This window comes from Cydia splendana, chromosome 22 (assembly GCF_910591565.1).
Source record: "Cydia splendana chromosome 22, ilCydSple1.2, whole genome shotgun sequence".
NCBI classification, from domain to species: Eukaryota; Metazoa; Arthropoda; class Insecta; order Lepidoptera; family Tortricidae; genus Cydia; species Cydia splendana.
In genome coordinates, this window is record NC_085981.1 from 1,837,379 (window position 1) to 1,858,607 (window position 21,229).

The 21,229-nt window shown below is 36.9% G+C and overlaps 1 protein-coding gene across 1 annotated transcript in view; it reads right to left on the minus strand.

Annotated features, from left to right (window-relative positions):
* The window catches only part of LOC134801652 (paired box protein Pax-5), a 75,739-nt gene extending 61,706 nt beyond the window's left edge, over positions 1 to 14,033 (minus strand). Inside the window, exons 1-2 of the mRNA XM_063774271.1 lie at positions 13,815 to 14,033; positions 12,952 to 13,008 (exon numbers count right to left, since the gene is read on the minus strand). Of these exons, the coding sequence (XP_063630341.1) occupies positions 12,952 to 13,008; positions 13,815 to 13,974 (217 nt within the window). The 5' untranslated portion in view covers positions 13,975 to 14,033. The remainder of the gene's footprint in view (positions 1 to 12,951; positions 13,009 to 13,814) is intronic.
* Between the last annotated feature and the right edge of the window lie 7,196 nt (positions 14,034 to 21,229).

Consider the following 21,229-nt stretch of genomic DNA (forward strand, 5'->3'; position numbering starts at 1 on the left):
ATATTTATCTAAATCCGTTCAGTCATTTTTGTACAAAGAAATAATTACATCCTTAGGACTAGGAGCACATGATTGATTGTTACTAATTTAATTACGCTTTGCAATTAAGTAAAGGGCGGCAAATTTGAAAAATGTAGACGCCAAGTATCCAATTCCCATACAAATCTACAATCTCTTCGACGTAAGCTTCGGTACATGTTTCACTCTTGTCAATGTGTAGTTTTTATCCTACTAAAATTATAAAATAAATGTGGAGTGGAAGTTTGTGTGTTTGAATATTTATATAATTCAGTGTGTTTTCCTCCATAAATGGCTGAATGGATTTCCAGTAGATTTGGCACACAGATAGTTTATGGGTTATATGCAGTAAAAGCAAATCGTGAATAAATATTATTATCACATAAGTTTGATGGCACCATTATATTGTATTACTGAGGTCACGTATGTAAATGTCAGTTTCAGCTCTATGGCATCACGGATTGAATCAAATTTAATTTACAATAATTTATAATCACTACTTTTTAAGTCTTTGTTTTATATTAAATGTAACCTTGCAATACGTGTTTTTAAATAAATTATGTTTATAATAAACATCGGGAAAGAATAACAAAAAAAAACACCAATTTTTTAATTCGGCAAAAAAATCCCAAATTTTCTGCAGAGAGAGTATCCGAACGCGTGACGTCACGCTCCGCCCGCCCTAGCTGCTATCTCTCTCGCACGATCTGACAACCCTTGCGATGATCATCGTTATCTGCGTGATATAGATAAGTGTTAGATAAGTATAGTTAAGTATGATACTAATTTTACTAATTTTTACGCCACTACGGTTATAGAGTCAGACGACGAGAAGAAGCGCTGGTGGCCTAGCGGTAAGAGCGTGCGACTTGCAATCCGGAGGTCGCGGGTTCAAACCCCGGCTCGTACCAATGAGTTTTTCGGAACTTATGTACGAAATATCATTTGATATTTACCAGTCGCTTTTCGGTGAAGGAAAACATCGTGAGGAAACCGGACTAATCCCAATAAGGCCTAGTTTCCCCTCTGGGTTGGAAGGTCAGATGGCAGTCGCTTTCGTAAAAACTAGTGCCTACGTCAAATCATGGGATTAGTTGTCAAGCGGACCCCAGGCTCTCATGAGCCGTGGCGAAATGCCGGGATAACGCGAGGAAGAAGAAGAGGTTATAGAGTCAGACCGAGAAAAGTCTGCAGCGATTTTGATAGCCCACGCAGTGCAAGTGTCATTTTAAACGTCATACTTCTATGAAATTACGACGTATAAATAACACTTGCACTGCGTGGGCTATCAAATTCGCTGCAGACTTTTCTTGGTCTACTTTGATCGTTTTTGCGGCCAAAATTTAATGACATGTAGGGAATTCCTACATCGATAAAATTAATTATCGATGCTTTAGTTATCGGTCCAAGTTTTGTTTGTAAAATAGTTATTTGTTTTACAAGGGGGCAAAGTTGTTGTTTAACCGCTCGTGCTAATATTGATACCCGAGCAAGCGAAAGATCCCAAAGTTGAACCACAAGCGTAGCGAGTGGTTCGAAAATGGAATCTTGAGCGTTGCGAGGGTTTCAAAGCACGAGGGTTAAACAAAATTTGCCTCCGAGTGAAACACAACATTTTTCACCACACCAACCCGAAGCAAATATTTAATGTAAAATATCAAACAAAATCAAACCGAATCAAATCCAAATGAATGTGTTTAAATATTTATCATCCAAAATCATCATTTAAAAGTCAATTCTACCAGCAAACATAAGAAAACAACTCAAAATTTGCATTTGATTACTTTGCCTCACATGTGAATAAAATGCAACTTTGCTATCAGTTTTTGAAGTGCAAAGTAAGCCTTTCCGAGCTGGTGTGGTGAAAATATAATTATTTATCTTTGTCCAGCCTCTAGCCGCCCAGACCCAGAGGCCTATAAAAAACATTCCATTCTATTTTGAACCGTTAATTTGACAATTTTGCAGCGTCAAAACTGTCGATAAATTAAATTATAGAAAATTTTCCCTATCCTCGTAAGGCCCAATGTGCATTACAATGTACACTAGATATGCACCGGATATTCGGTTACTATCCGGTATCCAGCCTATCCGGCCATTAATTTACTATCCGGCCGGATACCGGATAGTGACCTACTATCCGGCCGGATACCGGATAGTAACATGGCTTGATTTTGGAGTAAACAAATTGGATTTAAGAAACAGACACGGTCATAGTCAGTTGTTTATTATTTTTAAACAATTTAAACATTCCACTGACTTGCATGCTGCATGCTGTCGATTCAGAGTATAATAGTCCAAGAATATCCGGATTTGTGTGAATCAGGTTTTTATTATTAACTTTCAATAAAATAAAATAAAATATTAAATTTTATTATATAAGTTACTAATATTATTATTTATTACAAACAAACTAAACATGGAGAGATCACTAGTACCTATATGAGAGAAGTGTCGATAATTCAGTGTATCGATATAGGAACTCCCTCTACCTGTCAATTTTGCCCCTAAAATTCCGATATCTGTATATAAGATATACCCACTTCTTAGAGTTAGACCAAGAATAGTCTGCAGCGATTTTGATAGCCCACGCAGTCCACGTGTTATTTATACGTCATAATTTCATAGAAGTTTGACGTTTAAAATAACACTTCCACTGCATGGGCTATCAAAATCACTGCAGACTTTTCTTGGTCTAACTCTAAGTATTCTACCTATCTATTTCGATTGTGTCATCTATATATGATCAAATATGTACCTAAATATCTATTAGAAGATACCATTAGCGCATGTATAGGGTACCTATATACGTAAAAGCCACAATAGCTCTCTGGTTGGCACAAAGACATCGCTAATGCGCGGTAAGTGCTCTGTTTGACAAATTGGCGGCTGTGTACAGATTGGAGATAATGGACCACTGACAGTGGGGACATGGGACAATTATTTGATTGATCTGTAATGCATCCTTAAAACATTTTATTTTCTCTCCTGCTCGATAAAATATAGCTGTCTGGAAGATATCGTTACAAGGTAATAAATTCACCTGCTACTACCTTTATTTATTTACTTTTAAAACTATTTCTAGTACAATAGGGTAATAGGGTATGTATATTAAGTTAATGATAACTCAAATGAGTAATTAGGAGCATGACTGAGTATGTATGTAAATTTATAAACAACGCGAACTCTTATTTATAATTTTAGTGCGACAAAAAATAGTAGTAATTAAATAAAATGGAACTAAAAAAAATCCATACTAAATTTTTGTCTTGTTCAAGCATTTTACGTCGACCGTCCGAGCCGACCCCACCTAATGTAGGATAAGGCAAGAAAGAGAAGAGTTCATGCATTTTACGTCAAAAATATGAAAGTTACGGAGGATGTGGCGCCCTCAATAATTTTCATAATATCGCTTAATATGGATCGATCGATATCGGTTTCGATGCTTTTCTCGACAATTTCTTCAAGAAATCGTAGAAGTATATAGTCCGACAAGAAATTGTAGAAAATCACCAGTTTTTTATACAACAGTTCCTAGCAAAAGTTTTGCTTACAGACTTACGAACGTCATAATATATCGATTGTTCACTTTACATTATTAGCCACAGGAGCGGAACTCGATGTTTATTTATATTTGACTAAATTGCAATCTTGTACCATACATAAAATGATGTGTGTGATATGATCACCAATTAAAAATCGCTGAAAGATTAGATTTTAAAGTTAAAATCATTCATTGCGTCGTTAAAACTGTACATATTTAACTTAGGATCTTTGCTCGGTTGGAATGATATTACGGCTTCTTTAATACCAGCCCTATGTGCTCTCTGCTCCCAACAGTTCAAACACGCTACGTATCTGTCAAGTGTACCAAACAATTACCTATATAAGAACCTATCTCACAAAACAAAAACTATGAACAAATGTGCAAAATATTTTTCAACTAGCAGCATTACACCCCTGCACTGTTAGATTTGTCATTGTTTTAAATAAAAAAACTTTTTTTTATTAATACATAGTTGCCTTCCTGTGTTAAAAAGCCTAAAAATCTAATCCCAATAAAAGTAATTACTAAAAACGAGTGTTGTTATTTTAATTTTATTGATCCCATTTAAATACATAGCATATGCCATTTAGGTAAAAAGCAAATTTTATTTTTCTAAACGAGAACATTAATTTTTTGTTGCTGCAAAACATGTAGATGGACCAACCATGACTGAAAACTTCCCAAGTTCTCACACACAGTAGTCCCCCACCACTGCGGTAAGGTTTGACTATTCGATTATGGATTTTGATGTACTACAACGCAACCCTTCCAAATTGAACCTTAATACAACCACATTACGGTATACATTAGCTTGAATATTTACAATTGTATAGTTTTGCTTCATTAGACTAAATGGTTGAAATTAATTATCTTATATAATATATTGGGGTAATGGATGATATATTGTTATGTTATATGTTATGTTAATACATCTGCTACCCTTCATTAGGATTTAATGGAAGCTTTGATACATATATTTCTCATATGATATTATTATTCAAGTAAAACTTTAACAATTGCATTTTAAATTACACACAAAATAACAAAGTCATAACGACCCATTTTTTTCCTTTTTCTGAATTTTGAAATATCAAATCAGTTTTTGTGTTGTTACCATATCATACAAAACCATAAAAAATCATATTTAGGTGTATGATTTTCTCCTCCTCAAGAATTGCTATTGATAGGTGAAAACCGCATGAAAATCCGTTCAGTAGTATTCGAGTTTATCGCGAACATACCTACATACACACAAACTGACAGACGTGGCTGGCTGACTTATGTCTACTTTGACAGTAACTTCTAAAATTATTAAAAAAATTCAAAAGCGATCAAACCATAGACTAGGAATCCTCTAGACGGAGTTTAGAGCAATTATTTAATGAAACCGATGCTGCCAAAAATACGGGGGTGCGGGGGACGAGGTGAGCGAGTCCCGTGCCGTGATTGGTCCGTTCAAAGACACGGACGTCACACAAAGACACTTTGACTCGAAAATGGAGTAAAACTGCCGTATATTTGTGGCAGAGGGGGTAGCGCTACTATGCTCAGTCTGGAGGATGTCAAACCAATAAACTTGACCAGGATAAAGTAAAAGTTCCCATGCGCCGACGCAATTAGTCACGCTCCGGGAACGAACCTGCGACCTTCGGGAGCTAAAGTTTGGGGGATCTTTAATGTATTGACATTGTTTTTTCATTTTATATTATTTGACATTGTTAAAAAAAATTGTTTATTATTTGATTGTTTAATTGTTTTAAATTGTGTATTGCTTGACATTTTGTATACCTAACTATAATCAATTGTTATTTTCCTACTTGACGATCATAATATAAATTCGTATAGATTAGTGTAAAATAATTTATATTGTAATTTAATATTATGAAATAAATAAATCTAAATCTATTGTAATTTGTATTATTTTAATAGAATAAAATAGGTTAGTGAAAGCTGGGTTAAAATTATATTTTGACGTTCGACTCAAGAATAAATATGATACATTAACACTTTAAACTCTCGGGTTTTGTACACATACATATTTAATTACACAAACGGGTCTACCGCGATATAATTTCATTGATTTTACCTAAATTCCGACGGAAAGACTGGTGGTCCGATTCGAACGTTAAGATACGTCAGTTAATAGATCTAGAAACGATATGGATTAGATGTGCCAGTGTCGAAAGTGACGTTTTTGTTTGAAGAAACGTCACATTTGACACTGACATATCCTAATCCATATCGTTTCTAGATCTATTAAGTGATGTATCTTAAAGTTGGAATCGGGCAGTGGGTCTCTAGTGTACATTTCATTCGATAACGTGACGTGCGTTCGCGTTTGCGTTGTCTATTTTTGTATGGAATATTAAACAGCGCGCCATGCGAGACGTTTTGGAAACTCTAAATCTCATACAAAATGACACTTAACGCAAAGGCGTACCTCACGTCACGCTATAGAAATGAAATGTACACTAGGGGCAGGGGTGCGAAACTCCTGACTTCGGCCAAACTCGGCTCCGCTCGGCTCAGCATTGCTCCGAGCAATTATTAGGGTTGGCACCACTTGACTTCCTTTTGCGTGCACGACCATAGATAAGATAATCACTTGAATTTTGACAACCCTAAATAGCCGAAAGGGATAGTGCCATATATTAGAAAGGGATAGCATGATTCGACCCTGAACCGCTGTCAAACTTCGGTTTTGTAGGAAGTTTCCTTTCTGTACGAAAGTACTATTATTTATTCTGTGCTAGGGGTACAGAATTATAAAACTACACCATACTCTTCGCCTACAATTGTGTATATTTAACCTCGTGTACAGTCTGCAGCAGAAGTTGCTAAGCGGACGAGGTGTTCAAAATGATTTTGACGCGACTTTATTGTTAAGTCCAGGTAAACAACTGCGTAACACAGATCGTCTTAGGACAGTTCCTCGTCGCTTGGTGCTTTCAAAAAGGAACCCACGAATCATCGGACCTACTTATTTCGAGCACCTACCTGCCGAGATAAGAAACGAGCAATGCGACGAAATATTCAGGCGTAAATTGAGAAACCTTTTGTTGGAAAACCCCATGTACTCAGTAAAGGAGTTCATGGAAATGACATTTTGATTCAGAAATTGTTTTATTCTTATTGTTTGTTATTGACATTGTTTTCTTTATCATAAAGACGATCCTTATTGGGAGATACTACATATATATGTTATTGTTTTTATATTGTTATGTGTTGACGATTCTTATTGGGAGATATTAGGTATTTGTATTTTGTTTGTGAATTTATATTTTGGATTTGTAAGTATTTACCTACTTACTCTTATTCTAATTGTGTTGACAATCCTTATTGGAGCTATAATCTTATTTCATTATTATTGTTATTATTTTCATTTTTATTTTATTTTACTTTGACGATCATGATAGAAATTGTTATATTTTTGACATCAATGCAAACTTATTATGTAATTGTCTTTCGTGAAATAAATCATCTAATCTAATTTAAGAGAATCCTTGGTACAATGCCTCAAGGGCCTATTTTAGATTTAAGCTAGTTATTAATTTCGTTTAGTAGTACCACTGTATATATATTGTATGTAAATAAAGAATTATAAATTTTTAAAAAATCTAAGAGAATAAGAGCGTGTCAAGGTAATTTTGAACACCTCGCCCGCTTAGCAACTTCTGCTGCTTACTGTACCTACAATAAGAAACAATAAGTTTGGTTAAAGTCAGGTTCCCAGGGAAGTTGCGGTCGCTGTATCAGTGTCAAGTGTATCACCTGGCAACTTAATATGCTTACGGGTAATGTGAGGGTGGGCAGACATTTGTAAGTTTTGTAACTTGTTAACTTGATAAAGTATGGATAGTATTATTATTTGGTCAATAGTATAATTGTTTTTTACCACACCAGCTCGGAAAGGCTTACTTTGCACTTCATCAAGTGATAGCAAAGTTGCATTTTATTCACATGTGAGGCAAATCAAATGCAAATTATGAGTTGTTTTGTAGAATTTACTTTTAAATGTTGATTCTGGATGATAGATATTTAATAACATTCATTTGGATTTGATTTGGTTTGATATTTTACATTTAATATTTGTTTCGGGTTGGTGTGGTGAAAAATTTTGTGTTTCACTCGGGGGCAAATTTTGTTTAACCCTCATGTGCGAGGGTTTCAAAACCCTCGTATGCTTTGAAACCCTCGCAATGCTCAAGATTCCATTTTTCGATTCCAAAAAGCCGCTCCCATACAATCTCAAACTGATGAAAACCAATGTAAAAGTTAAGCTCCAAATTTAGATAAAGAACTTCGTTAGGTATTCTAAAAATAGTAGGGAAGTACTGATTTTATAGACGTAAAAATAACAAAATTTACGGCAAAATACTCAAACTCACAAGACTGATTCAAAGTATCAGACGTATTGTCACTGCTGACCCAATGAATCATAATAATATCAAACTCAAACGTCACTACATCATGTCTCACATGCTCAATCAGAATCAAACCCTAAACCAATCCAATAAGGCTCATTTTACCAATATTCTCAGTTTAATCTCCAGCCTCGTCGGAGGCACGTCTAGATCAATCAGTATTAAACCCTATACTATTGCAATAAAGTACATTTTAGCATAATTTTCGGGGCACGTCTCGTTTTTTTCGGACTGCCGGTTTCCCTTTCGATGCGCGTGACCACCGCGACTTCATTGACGCACGATTTGTAAAATTAAATAGTTGACCATAGGTGGGCCTTATGTATTTGTAATAAGGATTACAAGTGGACAGTTAAGCGTTAACGGTGGTTCTCATGTAAAGTCGTCTAGAGTTAGACCAAGAAAAGTCTGCAGCGGTTTTTATAGCCCACGCAGTGCAAGTGTTATTTTAAACGTCAAACTTCTATCTAATCTTGACGTATAAATAACATTTGCACTGCGTGGGCTATCAAAATCGCTGCAGACTTTTCCATGTGCCACTCTAGTCAACATTGATCCTACTTACTATTTTATATTTTTGGTGATTTTGCTGAGATTTTCTGGTATTTAGGAGATAATATTCGACAAAAATTAAAAATATGTTTTATTGCCACAACTACCAAAAAAATTGCACGACAAAATACAAGATCATACACTTCATTGCATAAAAACATTATACAAAACCTGCACAAAAAATCGAACAGTAAACTACATCTAGGTAGGTATTAGGTTTGTGATTTTGTGGTAAGTATAGGCAATGGGTAGGTACAGTTACATGCTATAATTTATTACACAACGAAGGCCGCAAAAATATCTGACTCGATCTTATTTGGAGTAGGTACTAATAACGTAGGTAATTCTGATGGCATTGAAATAATATGATAACATGAAGCTGATCTGATGCAGTCAGAATGTAGCCAGAGGAAATCCTCAATGGAAGAACAAACACATCGAGTTTAGGCTCATTGGAAAGGTCTCGCGAAGTAGACATGCATACCTATGAGAAATACAGTCAGGAATAAATGTGTTAGGTATGCGTCACATTTTTTTTATTTTTTGACAGTATCTTGTTAAGCTTTTGCCTGCAATTTTAAGATGCCAAATTTTTAGGCGTTTTGTTTATAACCTTCTACAATAATAAAGGCTATATCCAATGCAATTAAGAGCTTAAAATAATAGTACATTGTGCAACATGTGGCGTAAGTTGAATATTGCAAACGAGAGTAAGTTAAATCGCGACGGCTTGCCGGAGCGATTTTAGACTCGAGTTTGCAATATTATTACGCCCCGAGTAACACACAATGTTTTTCATCACACTTGCGATACAAAAATTAAGTATAAAGACAAAAATCTGTTAATTATGGCACTAGAAACTTCATAACTCCCTAGGGAGAACGCTTTTTCTATAACTCCCGCTAAACCTGCGTGCAATTCCACATTTACTGAGCGAGTGTGATGAAAAGTATATTTACTCTGGAGTAAACTCACAGACTAAACTCTCTCTCGTCTCCCAGCGACTGTCAAACCAAAACCGGTAGCGTTGTAATATCGAACATTGTTGTCAGCGCGTTATTTTGTTATACAACTTTTTATTATTGAGTGTAAATGTCAGTAAAGTTGGGGCGCCAGTGACAGCGGGAACAGTTTAGGGTTGTAGCCAATAGATGGCAGCACTAATATTTGTTGCATAGAGCATAATAGTGTGTATATTATAATTTGATGGACTTGTCAGTCATGTTGCGTAGTTGGTATCTAAATTATTTGCATGTTAATAAATTTCAAATTCAAATTTCAAATATTTATTGCCACAAAAAAGACTTACTAACTAATACATATATGTATGTACTTAATAATTAATCGATCTTACTTAATACTTAATATACTGGCTCTGAATGCCAAACACTGTTCCACTTATATTTATTATGTTGTTTTTGTTATATTTTCTGCATAATCTGACATAACCTGCAGTAGAATCCGCGTATTATAACTATTATAAAGACATCGAAGCGACATACGAAGCGGATGTCAAAGGGGGCTATTCATAAATTACGTCATTTCAAATTAGGGGGTCTGGACATGATGGTAGCATGACGTAGGAGGAAACGGGGTCATTCGAAGCATGATTTTTGGATGATTTTAGGGGGTGGGGGGGGTCAAAATATAGTATACAATGTCTCACATGGATGCTGTTTAAGCACAGCATATCAATCATACAATACAATCATATTAAGACATAGTTGATCAACTTCTCATATGTCAAGTTTTCCAAATTAATCTCAAATTCCTTTGTGGTAGATCAACTAGTCTCTGAGAATCAAAACTAAATTAACTTGCACACCACGCACGTGCCAAAAGTCCTCTGAGACAAAGACGTGGGGACGGCCACGAAAGCCAGCGAATGTGTCAGTATAAGGTCGTAATTTCGTGAAAATATGCTTTATAGTTATATAATAGTAAGCTAATTTTTTATGAAAACCAAACTTTGCATAGTAATTACGTCATAATAAGCTTTAGTATATAAGCAGGCATAAATCATTACACGCGCCATGTTGCGGAATTTCACTGGAACAAAGTTTTTCATTCTTTACTGAGCTGTCATCTTTACACCCTTTGTCTCGTCTTTACATGAGAATAACAGCGCCCTCTTGACAATAATCATATATTACTGCTCAGGCTTTACGTTATTGCCTGAATATTGGATACAGATGCATTTATACCCGCTAGCACTAGCACCTGACTCGCCCGCCGAACTAATTTCACAGCGATTAGAGCAAGTGTACTCGCACAAAAACTGTCCATTCACCGTCGCTGGAAAGTGAATGAATCTCGATATTTGTGGACCGGTTCTATCCCTTACGGCGTGTCGCTTAGTGTGCGGCGTTTTGGTGATTATAGTGAGAAAAAGGGCTATGATGCTGGTAGCTGAGAGAAAGCTTGAGGTTTAAGGATGATCGTGGATTCAAACCCCCGCTTGTAAAGTGTCATTATATGGAACTTGCTATGTAAACAAGTCACTAGTAAATTCATCATTCAGAGACAATTTCAATATGGCGGTTTGTTTACATAGTCAGCAAGTTCCATAGAATGACACTTTAAAAGCACTTTGTAACAAGTCTAATGATCAAACGACAGTATTCAAATATAAGCAAGAACTCCTAGTGTAAATTTAATACGATAACGTAACGAGCGTTCGCGTTTGCGTTGTCTATTTTGACATTTTGGAAAATCAAAATCCCATATAAAATGTCACTTGACGTAAACGCGTACGTCACGTCACTAGGGGTACAGTAAACCAATACAAAGTTAATAATTGATGATTGATGTCTTTTTGACATCACTTGGTATAAATTGGTGCAAGCGAGATACATAGTGAGGGTTTACCATTATAAACGTTATATCTTCATAGAAATTTGACATTAATGATGACATTGTCACACTTTGTCATTACAAATGCCATGCAAAGTAAACTACCTCTACCTTTACGTTGCTTCAAGCCTATAAAAAATAAATACCTAAGGTGTATTACGCGGATAATTCCGAAAAGGGACTCTGAGAATATGAGTCATTTGTAAATAATTTTCGCGGGTACAGAATTTCCGAATTTACCCGAATACACCATAATCTAAATATTACCCGTATTAAATGAAACAATAACGAACTATCCATAGTGAACGGAAGTTGAAAAAACTTGGAAACAGAAGCAATTACGAGCAAATCACAATTGTTACGTAATTACTTCTCTCCATTGTATTGATCTAATTACTGCAGAAGTGCAGAGCTATGAATGGACAGACGTGGGAGGTTTGATTATAAATGGATTTATGAAATGCTCTTATTGCATTATACTTCAGACATCATTGGTCATCAGACACCAGACAAGTTGTGAAAGAAATTTCAAATAAACTTGTCTGGGTGTCGACTTTCGAGCGGGCGAATATTTCGCTCAGCGGCTAAGTCTGGCAATACAGCGAGGCAGCAAGCGTCTTGGGTCTGGGGACGCTCTGGGGGCCCCAGGCAACTTTAGGTTTTTAAAGTTTTTGCTTGTCATCTTGTAAATTTACTTTTCATATTTTACCTATCAATAGAATATTTCTTCATTAATTATGCTTCATTCGAATGTTTCAGTTTTACAATTTAATTTACGTGAAAACTAAATAATGTAGACTTTTTTTATTGTAGGTATTCAAATAACTAAATATGCCAATTTTTTCAATAAGGTATGTGTTAAAATGTATTTTTATTTGATTCTATGGTTGACGAAAAATTATGATAACGAAATATATCTTTAAATATTAGCCTTAATTTATATTCTAGTCGTCACGTTGTTAACACGCCAAAACTCCTGTTATTTTAAATTTCACATTATGTCAATTTTTGAAAATGAGAGTGTAAGGGCCACCCAAAACTAGCGTCTTTTCGGCAGCGTCTAGTCAGCGCTATGGAATATGGCATCGCTGCGCAGGCCGCGTAGCCAACATGCCAATCGATTACGCTCCGTAGCGATCGAAACGCAACTCTGTCACTGTCACACTTATATGGAAGAGTTATAGAGAGACATAATGCTTTTCGTTGTCGAACCGATAGCGATTGTAAACTTGGCTAGGCCGGTAGGTGCGCCAACGTTGCGTCGAGCAGCAGCCATAGAGTTGACTACACGCCGACGCTCGGGAGACGCTAGTGTGCTGGCGCGGTGGCTCTACTGTGGGATGGCCGTTAAAGGATGAATGAGGGTTTCCGCGAGTTTTTCACTAGATGACAGCACCGTAGCGAGAGGTCTAGCTGTCACAATCTACCAATCATGTTTTTTTATTGGTGGATTTTGACAGCAGCTGTCAAAAAGTCCTCACGTCACGGTGCTGCCATCTAGTGAACATCTCGATCGCAGAAACCCTCATTAATGTTTATAAATACAAGTGTACTCACCGTCTCCGCTCTGGTTGCTGCTGTGCGCGTGATACTGCTCATCTGAAAAGTCGTACTCTACGTCAGGTCAGACCATCTGTTCTCTACTCATACGAATGGATCGTTGATGGTACAGGTGATAGAATACAGTAAAGTAAGGACAATATGGAGAAGACCGGTATATACAATTTCTATTAGGGAAGATCGTTATAGGCCAAGAACACCCGTATTTAACTACACAAACGGGTCTACCGCGATGTAATTTCATTGTTTTATATTGCTGTTTTTAAGACGGAAGTCTTTCCGTGACCACAGCTGGTGCAACTCAGCTGAAACGTTGGAATTTAAGCTAAAAACAATGAAATTATATCGCGGTAGACCCGATTGTGTAATTAAATATGTGTACAAAACGCGAGAGTTTAAAGTGTTATAAGAACTCCCGTATTTGAATATGTACTTCGCTCAGACACACAAAGGATGAGCTGACACTATTTTGTACAAACGCAATAGTTAGAAGCGACGAGAGAGCTTTTAGTTTAGATAATGGTCTTACTTGATATACGGTCTTCTCCACATTGACCTAAAAGAGATTGAATTTAAATTGTCGTGAGTATTAATTAAAATAAAAAAAGAGTCGAAAAAAAAAAACGATTGACAAATTGCACCCTAAATCGTATCATTTAATCATGTGGTTAAGTATACCCTCTAAATTATGTGTGACCAGTTTATAACTATTAACTATTGGGATTAAAAAAAGTTAAGTTAGGACCCCGGGCCTAAATTATGGAAAATGTTGTTTCAGTTAAATGTCCTGGAATTTTGCAATTTTTTGACTTAGACTGAAGTTAACAAATTCTACACAAATTATTAAGTAATATACGCACCTCCATTCCTATGGTCACCCATCAAATCCTGACTCTGCAGCGTCGGCGCATGGATAAGCACCTTCTGCTGAGGACTATGAGGGTCCAGACCCTCAACCTCCAAAAGGGGAGCATGGGGCTCATATCCATGAACAATCAGGGGAGGCGGGTGAAGATCCATTGCGTACACTCAAATCCAAACACACTTAACACATAGTCGGTGACACTACACAATGTTTTTTTTCTGGGCACTTTAAATTTTGTCAACACTGTTTGACACAAATTTTCTGTCTGTCACTTATCACACTACACAGTTTTTTTATAGTTTCAATTATCACACTTCGTTGTCCAAAAAGTTCGTTGGTCACTTCTACACTTTTGCAACCCACTTCAAACTAACGAGTACTTTTGCGGAGTATTTTATTTTGCACATGGCAACATTCGTCACCGTTTCTTGCGGATCTTCTGTTTCAGCATTTTGCGTTTCTGTAACAAAAAAAAAAGAAGTTAGGCGGTGAAATTTAACTTTAAGCGCTCTCACTTTTTTGTGCATAATGCAAGAACTTATAAATTAGAAAATAGATTTACTTCAGATTCTCGGAAGTTCGATAAAAATGAGGTAAGTACCTATCTAAAATGTTTTTTTTTACTGTTCAAGATTGCTAGAGGCAGACCAAGAAAAGTCTGCAGCGGATTTGATAGCACACGCAGTGCAAGTGTTATTTATACGTCATAATTTCATAGAAGTTTGACGTTTAAAATAACACTTGCCCTACGTGGGCTATCAAAATCGCTGCAGACTTTTCTTGGTCTAACTTTAATTACAGTAACTACACTCAATTTTTTTACCGGGCGATGTCTTTCGGAGCGCTGTGTTGTAGGGCACTTATGAAACTACCAAAAGTTCTAGTGCTTTTTAGGGTTCCGTACCCAAAGGGTAAAACGGGACCCTATTACTAAGACTTCGCTGTCCGTCCGTCCGTCCGTCCGTCCGTCCGTCCGTCCGTCCGTCTGTCACCAGGCTGTATCTCACGAACCGTGATAGCTAGACAGTTGAAATTTTCACAGATGATGTATTTCTGTTGCCGCTATAACAGCAAATACTAAAAACAGAATAAAATAAAGATTTAAATGGGGCTCCCATACAACAAACGTGATTTTTGACCAAAGTTAAGCAACGTCGGGAGTGGTCAGTATTTGGATGGGTGACCGTTTTTTTTTTTGCTTTTTTTTTGTTTTTTTTTTTCATTATGGTACGGAACCCTTCGTGCGCGAGTCCGACTCGCACTTGCCCGGTTTTTTTAGATTGTATTTAATTTGCCTAAATAGAAAAATCATTCGCTTTCAGAATTATCTAAAATACATTGGCTTTTGTTGCAAAGACTATACTGCTCCCTTTTTAAAATTACAAAATATGCTCTGCATATAATTTTAACCGTAAGTATATGGTCATATCTGTAGTAGTGTGTCGGACAGCGGGTTTGAATATGCAAACAAATGCTCAAGGAAGCTTGGGATAGGTCAAGTCGGAACTGGGAAAGATTGGAGAGGGCTTTCTGTTTTACAATGCTTTAATTGTGAGAAAAGTGGTCAAGTGAATGTGACGTCCGACTTCCAACTTCTGCCACGTTCGTTTTACTTTTTAGGTAAATTAGGCGAAGGGAGGGGGCAGAAAAGAAAATGTTTCTGCCCCCTCCTTACCCCCAATTTACCCGAAAAGTATAATTATAAAGCCGGTTGAAGTTATAATAAACCTGCCAATGCTGCTTGCTTAACCCTTCGAGTGGCATTGTCCTCCTCGAGGTCTCTACGGTAAGTGGCGGTGGCCGCGAGACGGACAGACATAACAAGCCGGTTGAGTGGCGCAGCCATTTAGGAAAACTATACGTCAAGTGGCGGGGCCTCAACGGGTGATCATCGCGAATTTGGCGCGTGTTAGAAATATGTCCGTTTCCCAAAAAAAATCTATGAATGGTATATACAAACTATATATCACTGAATTCAGCATAAAATGGATTATTTGATTGTATACCAATGAATTCTATTCTATTTAATGTCAATTATGCTAGACTTGTTCTAATCTCTTATTACCATTTTTTTTCTACTTTCATGTAATAATACGTATAATTACGAAATAAAACAATTGATTGTAGAAAAAGCAGTCTTTATGACAAAACAATACATTTAACACGATTCACACAGTTTATTTCACTTTTTATCAGTGCGTATTCCGTTTGAATGTTCGCGGCTCGACGACAGTCGGCGCGTAATGGGCGAGGTGGAGCAGGAACATCACGTCATTTTTAACAAACTTTGGTTTCCGCGGGAATTCGACCGTTAGGGAATACCATCCTTGTTTATTGACGAATGCATCTTGCAAGAGTGAGCAAGCAAGGCATAGTTTTAACGATTTTATTTAAGGCGCGAAATGCAGCGTCGCACAGAGGCCGCGAGACGGTCTCTGCCAATTACGGGCTTGTTATGACCGAACCTTCTCGCGGCCTCTGCCACGCCGAGGCATATTTAAAAAAATGGCCGCGCCATTTCTCCTACCGTTCAACCGGAGGTGCTGCCACCCGAAGGGATAAACGCAAGATGCTATAAAAAAAACATTGCTATGAATTGTACCTACTGATTATTAACCTATTTCCGTTGATAAATGATCATTATTTATTGGTATTACTCAAGAGGATTTATTTATTAATAAAATTAATGGTATGAATACTATTTACTTTCATGTATGTGTCCATCACAGCAATATTAAATGCACTTTTTTAGCTTATTGAGCTTACTGTGAAACTAAGTTTATTTGTGTCAGTTTATCCCATAATATTCCATTTATTATCCAGTGGATAAAACAACAAAAATCACATAGCAATAGACCGCCTTCTCAAGCCATTATTATTATCACCGGTACCAGAAATAATTTATAAATAATTAAATATTAAAGGAAAACCTTACATAAACCGACCTAGTACTTCAGTAAGTTCAATCAAGCTTATGTTGTGGGTACTACACGACGATATATTCTCACTATTTTGAAAAAATCTCGTATCTCAAAGCTACTCAAAGTTGGAATGCAGTAGGTGCAGTACATGCATCCCATACATAGCTACTACAGTTTTCTTTTGATCAACAGAACAAGATACAAGTTCTTTTTCTAAGTAGTGACGTCATGTACTATAAAGATCCAAAAGCATCCAAAACAAAAACAAGATCAGTTGTGTTCGAATATCATAAGTCAAATGCCTCATCCTATCGCAGCTAACTTCACGTGTATCAAACAATGGGCAGCTCAGGGCACGAACCTCGGACCGAGTTTAAATAATACATACATTTCCGCAGAAGCCTTGATTTAGTGCGCCAGCGCTTTGTGCACAATGCTACGGTTTTTACTGTCAAAGCTACTGTGGGTTTAGCGAAATAATGATCTGTATTTTAGTAACAGGTACAGTCAGCGTCAAAAGTAGCGGATGAAACAACGCTCCAAAAGCATCTGTCAACCTGGAATTATTTTTCAGATACAGGTACAGTCGACTACAAAGAGATGTATCCACTTTTTCACCTTACTGCATTGTAATAAAGTGAAAAAATGGATAGGTACATCTATTTGTAAGTATTCTAAAGTATATTATGTCACAGTCTAAATTGTTCTATAGACAGGCACTTTTTGTCGGTTGGTTCATATTTTGGTTAAGCTAGGGAATGGTAGATATTTTTGACGCGTATTCTAAGCCGTCATTTTTGATGCTGACTCTACAGTGTGCAGAACTAGCTAAGCAGGTGTTTAAAATTATCTACACACGCTCTTATTTCCATAACAAAAAAGTCGTGCTGAAATCAAATGCTGAAAGTTAGATCAAATTGTAAATAAAACTTTGAACCAGTAAGAATACACTCCAATAGGTAACATAATAGAACTACTACTTAATGGCGCAGCGACCCAAAATGAGTCTTGGCCTCCGACACGAGTAAACGCCAGTTGTCTCGATCCTGTGCCATCTCCTGCCAGTTATCGGCCTGGAGATCGCGCAAGTCCGCTTCACCCGCATCGCCCCAGCGATACCTGGGACGTCCTATCGGCCTCCGTCCTACATCAAAATATTGAATACACTACACAGCATTACAGTAATTACTTAGGTTAGTTTTATAGTCATAGATCTATTATATTTATACGAGATAAATTGAAGGTTTCGCTGTAAAACACAATATAAAACAACTAGATAGTACTTAATTCATAGATCATGTCACCTTGTCCGCTCAGATAAACTTAACAATACTTATTCATAATTCTAATCCTTGAAAATCATAATCTTACACATAAACATATACATAAACATAATACGTAAGCAATGATTATATAGAATTTTCTTTTTGCAACTATGTCAAGCAAGATTGAACTTTAATTTCAAACGAATAAGAGTCAGAGCGCTCGCATTTGTTAAAACGAGGTATACAAGAGATAGACATCGGCGGATACGTGTGAAAACTGTGTGGGAAACCGACACACATGAACGCGATGGCGGATCGTAAATGCGGAGATATGGTCAAATGGTGTTTGTTAATGTGATTAATATTGTTCTTGTATATTTGAAAGGGGCTTTGTTATTTTTAGAATGTTTTTTTTTACGTTAAAGTATTTTATTTAAATACAGATCTTTACAAATTACAAAATTTGGGAGTTCTGGGTTAAGTTTAGGGTAAAGTGCCTAATATATAAAAATGGAGTTATTGCTAACAATTTTGATTTTTCTATACTTAAGTATATTTTCACATATTGACAAGATAAAAGACCGGAAAATGGTATTTTTATTCATTGATTTCAAGTGGTTTATTTGCGCTAATAATAAATATTATGAAAGAGGTTACAACAATTTTTATTTTAGAATTTGCATTAAACGTGTACGTATTACGGATGACTCACGCTAGACCGGGCCGGGGCTTCCGGGGCTTCGTTTTCTACGGAAAGCACCACGTGATCCTGATCATCGATCAGCCGTCGTAGAAAATTACATATCAGACGCCTCGGCCCGGGCACGGCCCGGTCTAGAGCGAGTCATTCTTTAAGCTGGTTATATTGTATTTTCTAAATTTAAAAACACTACGTACTACATATAACAAAACAAATAAAATGATTAAAAAACCTTTTATATCAATTTCAAAAAGCATCGATATCTCCAGACCGGCATCGCAGTGATCTCATCTGTACCCCCATTGTTTCCAATTCCCATGGCCTTGGGCCTTTTTGTAAGGTTTTGTGGTACGAATGCTCGCTGGTCACTGCCCGGGGATTACAGGGTTTATATCACTGTTCCTATACCTATTAGCAATGCACACATTGTATTAAAACCGGGTATAATTAATAATTAGACCGCAGTTTGACTTCTCCTTGTAGTTTAACTTTGGCGTTGACCCTTTAGGTCCGTGGGGTCCCAGCGCGCACAGGTTGTTTGCAGAAATCGCGAAGCGTCTGGTTGACGTAACTGGTGACCGAAGAGCTGGCGGCTTCCTCGAAAAACGTATCAGCATTGCGATAAAACAAGGAAATGCCGCCAGCATTCTCGGTACAATGCCTCAAGGGCCTATTTTAGATTTAAGCTAGTTATAAATTTAGTTTTACTAGTACCAATGTAGGTACATATATCTTTTATGTTTAACTTATGTTCCTAGTCTTCAAGAAACATGATGTTGCCAGGCTGAAAACTGGTGGAGTTACCCCCACCAGCCCCTAGAATTTCCGCCTTACAGTTTTCATACATTAGCCATGGAAAAAATAAAAATAATTCAGCCTATATACGTCCCACTGCTGGGCACAAGCCTCCTCTCATGCGCGAGATGGCTTGGGCTATAGTCCCCACGCTAGCCTAATGCGGATTGGGGACTTCACGTACACCTTTGAATTTCTACGTAGATGTATGCAGGATGTAGGTAGAAAAAAATAATTAATTGTTTATTGATAAACTTTATTCATAAAATTTAACTTGGCCGACGGAGGAATTGGTAATTTTTTCTTTAGTTTCCTATACGATATTTTAGTCCGCAAAAAATCAAGTTCACAACAAAAAAAACACATTAAAAAATTAAAACATTTTGTTCTCATCTTTCTATCGCTCGTATTATTTAATTATATTCCATACAAAACAACCATATAACGAGCCATTAAACGTGTGAACGACGGACGGACATGACACCCACACTAAGTATATTATGATTATATATTAGCGGTCAAATAGGTTGGGAAGACGCTACTGCAGGATTTGGAAAAAAGTGTTAATTTCTTTTACATTATTTTTAGTTCTTTTTTACGAACTTACAAATATCTGAACGCATCTGTTAAATGTGCTTGTTTAGATATGCTTGGATACTATGCTTTGTCCTATTCTCCATTTGAGGGTACATTTTGTTTACATTTAAAAAAAGTGTTAATTTCTTTTACATTATTTTTAGTTTTTTTACGATCGCACAAATATCTGAACTCATCTGTTAATGTGCTTGTTTAGATATTTTTGGATACTATGCCTTGTCCTATACTCTGTATCTTTAGGTATTTAAATAAAAGTAAACAAAATGTATTCAAATGGCTCCATAAGCCAGTTGAGGGTAAATGTAAAAATGTAAAAACATTACATGATCAAATTTAATAATGTATGTAGGTTAAAGTCAGGTCGTTCAGTGACAGATCCAGGTGGTTTTGTATTTGGTTGGTTAACCAATAATAGTAGTTTATGTGACTGTTACAGTGATAGTTTGATGTTGAATCCTGTTATTTGTTTGTGGTAGAGTCCTGTAATTTTTTTTATCTACGTATTTAAAAGGAGCCTTTATCAATGAGACGTGTCGGCTCCGGGGGGGTCTGGACATCGAATGACGGTAGCATGAAGTAGGAGGAAATGGGGTCATTTGAAGCATGCTTTTTGGATGATTATAGGGGGGGGGGGGGGGGGGGGCAAAAATCGTCAAAAATCGATGACGTAATTTATGGACAGCCCCCTAGCTTCAAATAATTGTGCCCACTTGTCTCAAGTCCGGACACATTCTATTAGGAACGTTTGAGGGAGGGAGGTCATGACCCTCGTTCCGGGTCATTCCTGATGCAGAGGCTGTCTATCGCGGTCCAGCGTGGCAACGCGGCGAGCGTGATGGGCACCTTTGCATCTGGAAGGGCGCGGGACGGGTTGTTTGATTGAGTTCTCGGTTGTGGCTTTATGTAGCTTAGTTTTAATTTAGTTTAATTTAGAGTTAATTTATTAATTGATCGAGTGTGTTTAGGTATAAGTTTTAATTTGTAATAGGTTTTTTTTTATTAGGAAGTGTGTACATCCTCGATGGAGTCGCAGATGTCGCAGTTGGGCGACTCCGCTTTCCTCATCAGATGAGCAAACTTATTTAATGGAATGTGACCGGACCGAAGCCTGTGTGAGAGATGAGAGAGAGAG